The sequence below is a fragment of the Myxine glutinosa genome, chromosome 1 (assembly GCF_964187855.1).
Source record: "Myxine glutinosa chromosome 1, kmMyxGlut1.1, whole genome shotgun sequence".
Classification (NCBI taxonomy): domain Eukaryota; kingdom Metazoa; phylum Chordata; class Myxini; order Myxiniformes; family Myxinidae; genus Myxine; species Myxine glutinosa.
The window spans coordinates 275,448,701-275,461,040 of NC_136261.1; the positions used below are offsets into that span (position 1 = coordinate 275,448,701).

Here is a 12,340-nt window from a genome sequence, read left to right on the forward strand (position 1 = left end):
GATGGAGGAGGAGGAGGGGGGAGAGGGGTGGGTGGAGGTGCAGGGGGGAGAGGGGTGGGTGGAGGGGGAGAGGGGTGGGTGGAGGAGGGAGAGGGGTGGGTGGGTGGAGGAGGGAGAGGGGTGGGTGGGTGGAGGAGGGAGAGGGGTGGGTGGGTGGAGGAGGGAGAGGGGTGGGTGGTGGAGGAGGGAGAGGGGTGGGTGGTGGAGGAGGAGGAGGGGTGGGTGGTGGAGGAGGAGGAGGGAGAGGGGTGGTGGTGGTGGAGGAGGAGGGAGAGGGGTGGAGGGAGGAGGAGGAGGGAGAGGAGGAGGAGGGAGAGGGGTGGTGGTGGTGGAGGAGGAGGAGGAGGGAGAGGGGTGGAGGAGGAGGGAGAGGGGTGGAGGAGGAGGGAGAGGGGTGGAGGAGGAGGAGGGCGAGTGTGGGAGGAGGACGGAGAGGGGTGGGTGGAGGAGGGAGAGGAGGAGGAGGAGGAGGGAGAGGGGTGGAGGAGGAGGGAGAGGGGTGGAGGAGGAGGAGGGCGAGTGTGGGAGGAGGACGGAGAGGGGTGGGTGGAGGAGGGAGAGGAAGAGGAAAGGAGTGGGTGGAGGGAGCAGAGAGACAGAGACAGAGACAGACAGACATGGGAGGGGTTATTGAAATTTATTTCGTTTAGTATTTATATAAACAGTAGTTGTTGAAAGTATTTATATAAACAGTAGTTGTTGAAAGATTATCCGCAAAAGCTTTTTTTGATGCATCTTATTGAAATCCTCGATCTGCATCCTAAAGCACTAACTGTCCTTTTATTCTTTTCCTTTTAATGTCTACAGATCCGCACTACGTCCAAGATTGGATTGAGACCTGCTGTGGTGTCTTTGTGTGGAAGAGAAGAGGGTCAAAATCATGTAAAATAATTCACCAAATTAACTTTATTTCCTCAACACATTGAATAAGAGGGCAAACAACCTGTTCAACCAACCCCTCGAATAAAATTGTTGAAGATCTTGTTGATTTATATATTCCTTTAAATTCTTTTCATCCCAGCTTCAGAATCTGAATCATGTTCATGGACCAGTGCTCCAGGTAGTCAGTCGGGACTTCCAGACAAGCGCCGTTTCCAGGGACATTGACACAGCAGCCAAGTTTATCGGAGCAGGTGCTGCCACAGTTGGAGTGGCAGGTTCTGGTGCTGGAATTGGCACAGTCTTTGGCAGCCTCATCATTGGCTATGCCAGGTTTGTGATCAATCTGCCTTAATTAAGAACTTTGTTTGAAAATTAAAGTGGTTTAGGCTCGTGGAAGAGCAAGATTGTTCTAATGCAAAATGCTCCTCCCCGTTCGCACATCCTCCACTTGTTGTTGTGTGCCGTGAGTGAGGCTGAGCTATGAAACGCCTACACAGGCCAGCCTGCTGCACGAGCTTGCTTTAAAATGCGCTTTAATGATTTCCTCTTCAATATGTTTATATTGAATAGAGTATGCAGGGAATCTGTCTGTCAATTGGATTAATTCAGAGACTGTAATGATGTTTGCCTCGTTATTTCCTGGTGGTGTAGACTCTTGTATCCTGTGTAGCTTGACCTTATCTCAGCACAGAGCAATTGAGTGGGGACATCAGGCTCAGGGAGGAGCTTGTCTGTTTATTGCATGCTGGACAGATGTGTCCCGATCAATCTGTGTATTTGTTACTTCAGCTACCGAAAGTGGATGGAGGTTGTGTATTCGCCCCTGTTTGTCGGTCTTTCTGTGAGCAGGATATATCAAAAAGCTATGGACGGGTTATGACAACTTTGTGGACAGGTTTGTGTGTGTGACGGAGATAAAGTGATTATATTTTGTTTAAGGTCCGCATGCAGATCCGGCATATCGGTGTAATGCAAATCATAAACTGTTCAGTCTGGTGAAGGTATACGCTCGACTGGGTGCTGTTCTCGTTTTCCTCTGTTAAAACTTGCTTTGTATTTTTCATGTTTAAAAAAAATATCTATATATATCTATATATATATATATATATGTATATATATATATATATATATATATACACACACACACACACACACCTTTAAGATTTTCACTGAAGGAAAAGCATTCTGCAGATGCTTGTATTAGTTTACTAGCAACGGTACCTGCCCTACGGGCCTCAATTGGGAGGCCCAAATGAAAAGGCAAAATGTCAGAAATTGAAGGCTTTTTTTTATTTTAAATGATTCATATAAACATCCGTTAAATCATATCGCACACAAATCATCAAAATCTAAACAGTATTTGTAGAATTTCAATAAAAGCCACATCACTGTTCATATCGGTAAATATTACTCCATCGGTAAATATTACTCCATCGTGTTTGAAAAAATTGGGAAAACGATATAGCCTATTTTACTCCAGGGGGTCCCAGGATTACCCACCCAAAATTTCGGATCGGTTCAGCCGTTTTTGTGCTACCTGTAGTCTAGTAGGAAGACTAGGTCCCCCTGCACCCCCCGGAGATATACTTCTAATCAGTGTTTCTAGATTGGAAAAAATGTGTAGAAAATGACTAGCTATGGCCCCAAGCTGAAAAAATGTCCCACATACCATTTTTATGCAAATTACTGCTGCAAATTTTATGCAAAATTATGCAAATTTTATGCAAATTTTTGATGAGGAGTAGAGTTGAGGGGTCTTTGAGGGCTTCATCGAGGTGCTCTCGGTTGCAAGACTGGGTCATTCTGAGAAGCACAGCAGGGTCAGAGATCATGATGTTCTCCTCCTCAGTGAATCTCTCCATCAACAGCCTCTCCATTGCCTCACACACTGTTTTGAGGCAAAAGAGGGACTTTGCGTAGGCCTTTCCACTGAGAACACCTTTGAGAGATCCACTTGTTACTAGTTGTGCCTCAAAGAGAATCTCTGCATATCCAGAACCACGCATCTTGTGTCCAGTGAGCATCCCGATGTAGTTCATGGATGTGTGGAAGGGTCCAATCGTTACTACATGACTAGCAAATTCATTTGGCCAGCGCCAGATGATGGGAAGGGCTTTCATGCAGACACCCAGATCAAATGTATTCAGGACCCATCTCTGACCCACCTCAGCAGTTGCTGCCTCGGAACGCTTCAGTAGCTCACGAACAACTGCGTTGTCTGTGATCGGTTGGTGGATAGGCGTGCAGTAGTCGACTGTTGATTTGCTGGGTGGGGGAGAACCAGTTGCAGAGGTGAAACCCCCTAGCCCAGGCACAGGCTGCAGGCCATTGCCATGCCATGCAGGCACCAGGCACAGACCGATCACAGACAACGCAGTTGTTCGTGAGCTACTGAAGCGTTCCGAGGCAGCAACTGCTGAGGTGGGTCAGAGATGGGTCCTGAATACATTTGATCTGGGTGTCTGCATGAAAGCCCTTCCCATCATCTGGCGCTGGCCAAATGAATTTGCTAGTCATGTAGTAACGATTGGACCCTTCCACACATCCATGAACTACATCGGGATGCTCACTGGACACAAGATGCGTGGTTCTGGATATGCAGAGATTCTCTTTGAGGCACAACTAGTAACAAGTGGATCTCTCAAAGGTGTTCTCAGTGGAAAGGCCTACGCAAAGTCCCTCTTTTGCCTCAAAACAGTGTGTGAGGCAATGGAGAGGCTGTTGATGGAGAGATTCACTGAGGAGGAGAACATCATGATCTCTGACCCTGCTGTGCTTCTCAGAATGACCCAGTCTTGCAACCGAGAGCACCTCGATGAAGCCCTCAAAGACCCCTCAACTCTACTCCTCATCAAAAATTTGCATAAAATTTGCATAATTTTGCATAAAATTTGCAGCAGTAATTTGCATAAAAATGGTATGTGGGACATTTTTTCAGCTTGGGGCCATAGCTAGTCATTTTCTACACATTTTTTCCAATCTAGAAACACTGATTAGAAGTATATCTCCGGGGGGTGCAGGGGGACCTAGTCTTCCTACTAGACTACTGGGAACAAACAAACAGACAGACATTTGTTGAATTATAGTAATGTCACGCAACTCCGATTAACACCAGAGTTGCGGATGCCGATTACGAAGGCTTTAACTCCCGAAGCGGAAGCTCAATAGCGGATTCCAAAATCAACACCTAAAACCCTTAAGCGCACGGAATGGAGGGGAACGGCGAGAGCCCTGCAGCCTTATCTATTAAAATCAAACACCCGGTAAACTGCGTTCAGATATATGTACAAAAATAATACAAGGGTTTATTCAAATGAAAAAGGCAGGACAGGAAAATGCGTGCCGATACGAAATATCCTAATCGGGATCCAACACACCAGACCTCAAATACAAAACGGGGGAATATGAATTAACAAAAAGAAACACGTCTTCTGTTCAAAATGTACGTGGAGCTCGGCCTTATCTGTCTCGTCGTCTTCTTCCCGGCCTGGATGAATCCTCCGTCCGCCTCACAGGCCCCGTTAGGCCCTAGCCAACGCCCTCGCCGCTGCACCCGAGGTCCCGCTCCAAGCTCCAAAGCACCGCGAGATCGGTGCACCAATCTCCAAAACACCACGAGGTCCCACAGCATGGCAGCGAGCTCCACTCGGGCTCCACCTCAGCCGAACTCGGGTTGGGGTCTCTGAACTGCGCTGCCAGGAATCCAACTGCTTGGGATCAACTACTGAACTGCGCACTGCCAACTCCTGTCAAAATGCGCACACGAACTCTTGACTCAGACCTCACTCAACGTGCTGAACTCTCTACTCAGGATCTCAACCGAACTCAGGTGCACACGAACTCTCGACTCAACTCCAGGCTCATCCGAACTGCCGAAAATGGCGCCCGACCCTCGGTAATATCTCTGGCCGATGACGTCACATTGGCGCACTCCTCAGCCAATCAGAGCCTCCGCTGGCTCGTCCAGGGGAACGCCCACTGCGCCACTCACTCCCGTCCCCTATTCCTTGGGTTATAGCACGTGCTAGGCGAGGTGGGTAGGCCTCTCGGAGGTGTAAATGGTGGCGGCCAATTGTGGCGGTGTTCCAGCCTGATTTCTTCCTAAGTCGTGTCAGGGGGAAAGGCGTCATTTAGTGTTGTACTAAAGGTCCTAACTAATGTTTTAATGGTCTGCAGTGCCATAATGGACAAAGGTTTGACTACTAGGTGAGACATACAAGGGCTCTACTGATTAACCCCCTACACTAACTAACACACGAATCTCCTGGTAGATTCACAAGTATACACCTTAACCGACAAAACGCCTAAACATGGACTTATTACAGGAAGTGTTCCTTATAGCGACATCTCGAAGCATGTTACCTACTCGGATCTACTCTGCTCTACATTTTGCTCTACCAAATTCGTAACAGTAAGATGAATATGGATACAATATATTTTGAGACGCCTGCTGGCCGAGCACAACCTTATTTCATGACGCAGTATGCTTTTTAGTTGTCATAGCAAACTTAATATGATAGTTGAGACTTCACTTATTTTGGTGTCAGAACTTGAGGGAGGAAAAAAGCTCCCTTATTTTTAAATATATTTTTTGTATACTATGTCAAGGCTCATGTAAGAGCTAACACATGGAACATATAATAAAGGGGCGAGGGCACAATCGGGGCAGAGAGAGGGAAGCACAACAACAGTAGAGAACAGGGACATCAGGAGATCTGTGGAAGGGAGAGGCCTGGGGCAGAGTACATGGGATAAACAAGATGGGTGCCACAGGGACTTTCAGGAAAGAAAACATAATTTAAAGTAGGTAGATTTGGGGTGTATCAACAGGGGTAGAAAAGATTATGGTTTTGGATGGGGGAAGATAAGAGATGGTGGTGAACAGCTGTTTTGAAGACCTGGAGGGAGGAGTGGGATTGAAGGGAGTGAGGGAGTTTGTTCAAGAGGTGGGAAAAAAATATGGAATGAAAGAGTGAAGGTGAGCAGAGAGTCTTGATTTTGGTAGTTTAACCAGAAGAGGGTTGCTGGCAGATCTTGTGCGTCCTGCAGGAATATTTGGGGGACAGAGCAGGGGGAGCAAGGCTGGAGAGGAGTAGGTAGAAGACAAAGGTAGGTCGAAAACTCCACCAACCTGCCTGCGGTGAGGGTGAAAGGCCCTCAGAATCGGCTTCATCGTGGGACATACCAATGATTCTAAGAGCCTTGGTTTCGACAGCGTGAAGCCGAGCCAGGTGTGAGGCAGGAGCGCCCGCCCAGTGGGGAGAGCAGTACTCCATCAAGCTGCGGATGAAAGCGTTGTAAGTGGTGAGGAGCTCAGTAGTGCCAAGGAAGGACCTCGCACGATGGAGGATGCCCAATCGGTGACTGGGTTTGGTGGCCATTCTGGAAATGTAGTTTTCCCAGGAAAGATCATGGCAGATAGTGAGACCCAAAAGCTTGAGTGACAGAACTTATTGGAGAGGATTGTTCAGAAAGTAGATGGGAGGTTTTTCCAGACTGTCTTTGTCCCCCGTCGCACCGCTCAGCGAAAGGGGGACTTTGGTTTCCCCGTGCGTGCGTAAGTGAAGGACCGTATTCGAATTTGGTGTGTGGGTGCAACCCACGTCAAAATCCAAGATGGCCACTGCCATGTATGTCTGAACCTTGTGAGCGGAATATCTTGAAAAATAAGCGAAGTACCAACTTCTAATCTGGTGTGTGGGTGTAGCATAAGGAAGAACCTTATTGAAAATTGGGTCGCCACATCAAAATCCAAGATGGCCGCCGCCATGTACGTCTTAACCTTGTGAGCGGAATATCTTGAAAAATAAGCGAAGTACTAACTTCTAATATGGTGTGTGGGTGTATCTATGCATAAGGAAGAACGCTATTGAAAATTGGGTCGCCAAGTCAAAATCCAAGATGGCCGCCACCATATATATGCCTGAACCATGTGAGCGAAATATCTTGAAAAATAAACGAACTACTAACTTCTAATCTGGTGTGTGGGTGTATCTAGGCATAAGGAAGAAAGCTATTGAAAATTGGGTTGCCACGTCAAAATCCAAGATGGCCGCCTTGCGTCTTCCACTTTGTCAACTCACATCACTTCACCGACGGGGGATCTAGGCGTAACGCTTGTTGGAGAGACATAGTGAGAGTGTGACTTTTCTCAGGATTGAAAGACCTTTTCCATGTGTTAGACCAGCTTGTAATTTTCCAGAGTCTCGGAGAGATCGTTGATGAAGATTAGAAAAAGCTCAGGACCCAGAACACTGCCTTGAAGGCTGGACAGGAAGAGGAGATAAGAGAATTCCATTTAGGGCCACACATTGACTATGACAGTAGAAGTCCGCGAGCCATGTGTGGAGATTTCCATGGATATCATTAGAGGAGAGTTTGGTGAGCATGGCGGGGTGCCAGCCCGTATCGAAGGTACGAGATATGTTAAGGGAGACGGCTCTGATTTCTTGTCTGGTGTTGACCTTGCTGATAATTGAGAGCAGGCTGATTGGTCTGTAGTTGCAAGGATCTGTTTTTGCACCTTTTCTGTGTGAAGCGGTAATGTTCGCTGATTTCCAAGCTGATGGCAGATTACCTTGAGTAAAAGAGAAGGTGAATAGAACAGAGAGAAGGTGTGATGGAGCGGCAGAGCAAGATTTTAGGACCCGTGGGCTGATGCCGTCTGGTGCAGTTGCAGAATTAGAGTTGAGGTTTGATAGAAACTTCTCCACCTTGTCGGGAGAGAAGGACACAGAGTCCAGGAGCAACTGGGTACAGAGAGCGATGTGTTTGGGCCACAATATTTTGAAGTAAACACAGTTGAGGCATTCAGCCTTTTCATGGGTAATGTCAGCGCTGTAGCCGTATGTGGTAAGGGAGGGGATGGAATGGGAACAAACACCAGAAACAGATTTGAACAGATGCCACCAATATTTGTTGAAGGGAGACAGGGTTGAGAGTTGGAGTTTGAGGGTTGTATTTCTGGACTGATGTTATAAAAACGCAGCTTTCTATATGCTCTACTGCTTTTCTTACACTTGGAGAAATTTCTGGGAAGCTTCTCCATTTGCAGCAATCATACCATCTGGTCCGAAGCTTGTTATAAATTAAACAAGAAAGAGCAAAGATTGCAGACCCTTGCCAGGATGTGTGTGTTTTTGGGGCTCTGGGTCTTTTGGGGCTCTGGGTCTTAAAGGGTCTCAGGGTTTAAATGTTTGAATGGGTCTTCGGGTTCGTAAAGGGTCTAATGTAAGTAACACATGTACTTGCATTTTGGGAAGACAAACAAACGGACCCAAATGCAATGCCCTAGCCTCTGGTGAGGGTCATGAGGAATTTGTGGCTTATTGTGAATGGAGCATAGGCATGATGAGCGAAACATCCTCCCGTGTCAAAGTTCCTTGTATTTCCTTGGAGCAGCTTCCCATTTAAAACTGAGTGGCTGAAGGCGAATGGGTCAAACTCCGCAAAACGGGGGTTTTTTGTTTCGAAAAAATAAAATAGTATCCTTCAGCAGGAGACCGGAATTGGCAGTGTTTATGTTCGATGAAAGAAAGCCGAAGCTGACAGCATCCCACCACCAATTTCAAGCTTTGAATCCAAAAAAATGAAGTAGTCTAGTAGGAAGAGGGGGGTATCATGCACCCCCCAGAAATATACTTCTAATCAGTGTTTCTAGATTGGAAAAATTGTGTCGAAAATGATGAGCTATGTTAAAAAGTTGTCAAAATGTCCCACGTATCATTTTTATTCAAATTAGTGCCGCCATTATCGAAAAATCTAGTTTCACTATATCTCAGGCAATATTGCAAATAACTGAACAAATAAGGTATCTCGACCCATGTTTTGAGGGTCAAAGATCATAATAAAACTTATTCTTAAAGTGATCACATGTGTCTGTGTCATGCTGGTATGCAAATTAGTACCACCATTACAAAATAATCACATTTTTACCAATTAAGAGACTCCAATATTGCAGATAACTGAACAAATAAGGTGTCTAGACAGATGTTGTGTTTTTAACCAATGTTTATTTATTTTGTAGTACAAGGGTCAAACATCATAATAGAACTCTTCTCTTTCCCATTCCAGACAAACAGTCAGGTAAATGCTTCTCCACTATGAATCACTCATCATCGTTTTCAATGAAATCGTCAGAGTCCAACTCGTCCTCTCCTTCCTCGTCCTCCTCCTCTTCCTGTTCACGCTCTCCAGTGTCCAGGAGATCAACCAGCGAGGTTGGTAGGACAGGACCGCAGGACCATGCTGGTTTCAACACCATCAGTCCTCATCCATCCTTGCCCCTCATCATAGGGTTTTGGCTTTTCCAGAATAGCTTCATCAGCTCGCTTGTACAAGGCGACACGGTGGTTCACACGTTGGACGTGCGGCTTCAGAGCAGAGTGGCATGGAGGAAGTCGAGCCAGGTCGACCTTAGACTTGGAAGTGAGTTTCTTGTCTTCCCCAACCATTTTGCGTAGCAACTTGGCACGGACGACGTCCACTGAAGACTCATGACTCTGTCCATACATCAGACAGGTGAATTGCTCCAACTGCCTCAGCACCTCAGGCTTGAGAGTCCAGTAGTCACCAAGTTGACTAAACACCTTGTGAAACCTGGGGTTCTTCTCCAGCTTTTTCAAGGGCCCCACCTTCCCCTTCCCTTTGAAGGCACTGGTACAGTCTTCTCCGCTGAACACATAGAACCCAAGAAGAGTGGCGCAGTAGTCTTCTCCCAGGGATTCTGCAAGCTGAGAGGTTGAGAAGTTGTCGATGTTTCCCTGACCCCGTATCCAGGTATACAGTCAGCTTGATGGCATGAGCATGGTGGAGAAGAATCATGAAGATATCTGTGTCAGGTGTTCTGACCACAGCATTCTTGTATCCGAGGGCACAGCATGATGGAGGTACAGTACCACCCTTGTATCAGTCTCTTCCTGGTTGCTGTAGATTATGGGGAGCTCACGCACCTCAACCTGAAACACAAAGGGGGCATTGCACTTCAGTCACATCCAATTCTAGATCTAGACAAAAATCACAGATAATCACTTATAATTTACCAATTTTACCAATATTTAAATATAAGACTGAAAGAAAAAATCGCATCACCAATCACCAAAATTTTATACTATTATTCACCAATCACAAAGAAGCACTTTGGCAATATTATTTAAGTTAATCCTGGTAATAATAATTAATAATAATATGGGTTTTCAATTTACCTTGCCATTTGATGAGACAAGTTGATGGGCTCTCCCCTCCACGATCAGCACTGCCATCTCTGTTCTCTCCAGCTTTGAAGCTGCCTGTTGATCACTCCATACTCGCAGCAGGAGCTGGCAGATCTGCTTTTTGTTGTCGTCATTTGCAAGGAACATCTTGGTCATATGGCTTCCTGGTCACTGGTCCAGCCAAAAGGATCTCTGAGCTGCCACGCCTCAACCTCTCCTGCGCTTTGATAGATTCCGGATGGTAACTGTCAGTCGAGAACAAGAAGTGCTTCTTGGCCACCATTTGATTGAGCACCTGTAGGCATATCTCACCACAGGTTGGAGGAAGGTTGGCAAGGGTATGTAGCAGCGCCATGCCATCCTGGATGAACAGGGCATCCTTGGGGTATGGCAGATCTTCTGGGGTGGTGTCCTCCAGAAGGTAGTGCAGAATAGAGGCTTTCTTGGTCTTGGAGAAAAATCCATCCGGTGTTCCAAGGCTGGGAGGCACAGGCATCAGGCTGTACTTCATGAGTTCTTCCAAGTCCAATGGCTCATCTTGACTCTGAGACTTGACGAGGAGCACGAATGCAAGGTTGCTTTGCTCCTGAAACTGTATGACCTGGAATGATAAATGGTTAACATGTTGATATGGCGTGCAACATAAAAAAATACGTGTTCACATTTTAAAATGTAAAAATATCGATTACCATTTAAAAATACAACATTTAAAAAATACAATTGCCCTCGGGTATTGGAACACCTCATTACCTTTCCCTGTGAGGATGTGAGGGTGACTTTCTTGTTGCAAGTCTCCATGGTCTTGAGTTTTTTCTTCTTGATTGGGTCGAAGAAGCTTCCTGGCTCTCCACTCTGTATGCGTCTGATGAAGTCCGCTTTAGCGGCCTTTCCCACAGCTTCTGCTCCTAACACGTCCATCTCGACATCCATGGGGACAGGAGCACCAGAAGCCAGGGAGTAGAGCCTGTCCTTATCTGCGATGGTGAATGGATTTGTGAAGTTCCTCATAGTAGTGAGGGTTCGCTGAACGGCCTCCTCACCCTTTTTGTCCTCTGCCTTCTCCAGCTCACGATGTCTCCCCGCCCTGGGGCAGTCTGGATCATCGATGTGGTCGACCATCTCAAGGGTCTTTTCATAAAACTGTGCTCGTGCGGGGGTTGTAGAATGCCATCTCTGGTATGCCCCAAACTGGCTGTACAGTCCAGCAAAGCCACCTGAAAAGTATGAAACAAATATGTGACCTGCTCCCACATAATCAGTTACATACCCCATTCATTAAAAAAAGGTTTTGTGATAGCAGTTTGCACTTTTCATTATACAGCTTCCTTCTACCTTTTCAGATGCAATTGCATACAATGTTACTGGATGAAATTAATGATTTACCTGATGATTTGGCAAAGCGCATAAACGTTTCTTCCATTGTCTTATCGACTGCACCGAGTGCCCCCGGTATCATTGAGCGGGCCACCGCAATGGCACCCTTTGTCACAGAAAGTGCACTCTGGCGGGAAGATGGGTCCAGCAGAACCCCCTGATTTACGAGGGGAGTGATGCCGCTGTGAGGTTGATGGTTCTGGTTCTGTACCATCTCCCAGAAGCTGAAGGTTGCCAGTAAAGCGCTGATAACAGTTGTGGTGATACCCAACACTTTCCAGGTCATCGGGGAGAGTTGTAGGGATCTGGTCACACACTGATTGCATACGATATGGGGACTCATGTGATTGGTGGAGACGTCGATTCCGGATCTTCTGAAGCTGTTGTAGTTTTTCTGTAGCAGTTCCTTTGATTTTAGTGAGGGGTGTAAAATGACCATGATTAGACATGGATGGCACATGAAGGATGCATGCAGGTGGAGAGCATTTGTGGGCTGCAGGATCTACACTCCGTTTTCTTTTGGGCATGCCGACTTAATGTGAGGAGGCTCTAATTTCCTGTTTGGCATTGAGGACCTCCATCCATTGTTGAGAAAGCAGAAGCAGCATGTCCAGAGTAGAGTGTCCAGGTCTGAAACCAAATTGATGATCAGAGATCAAGCCATTGGAGAAGAGGAATGATTTCATATCTGAAGCAATGATGGATTCCATGACTTTGCTGATAATTGGGAGAAGGCTGATTGGTCTGTAGTTGCTGGGATCTGTTTTTGCACCTTTTTTGTGCAAAGCGGTGATGTTGGCAGATTTCCAAGCAGATGGCAGATGACCTTGAGCAAAAGAGAGGGTGAAGAGAACAGAGAGACGGAGTGAAAG

At 46.5% G+C, this 12,340-nt stretch overlaps 1 protein-coding gene across 1 annotated transcript in view; it reads left to right on the forward strand.

The window, feature by feature from the left end:
- LOC137437620 (ATP synthase F(0) complex subunit C3, mitochondrial) overlaps positions 1 to 12,340 on the forward strand; it is a 268,961-nt gene that overhangs the window by 252,892 nt on the left and 3,729 nt on the right. The window contains exons 3-4 of the mRNA XM_068132096.2: positions 808 to 882; positions 1,022 to 1,212. Of these exons, the coding sequence (XP_067988197.1) occupies positions 808 to 882; positions 1,022 to 1,212 (266 nt within the window). The remainder of the gene's footprint in view (positions 1 to 807; positions 883 to 1,021; positions 1,213 to 12,340) is intronic.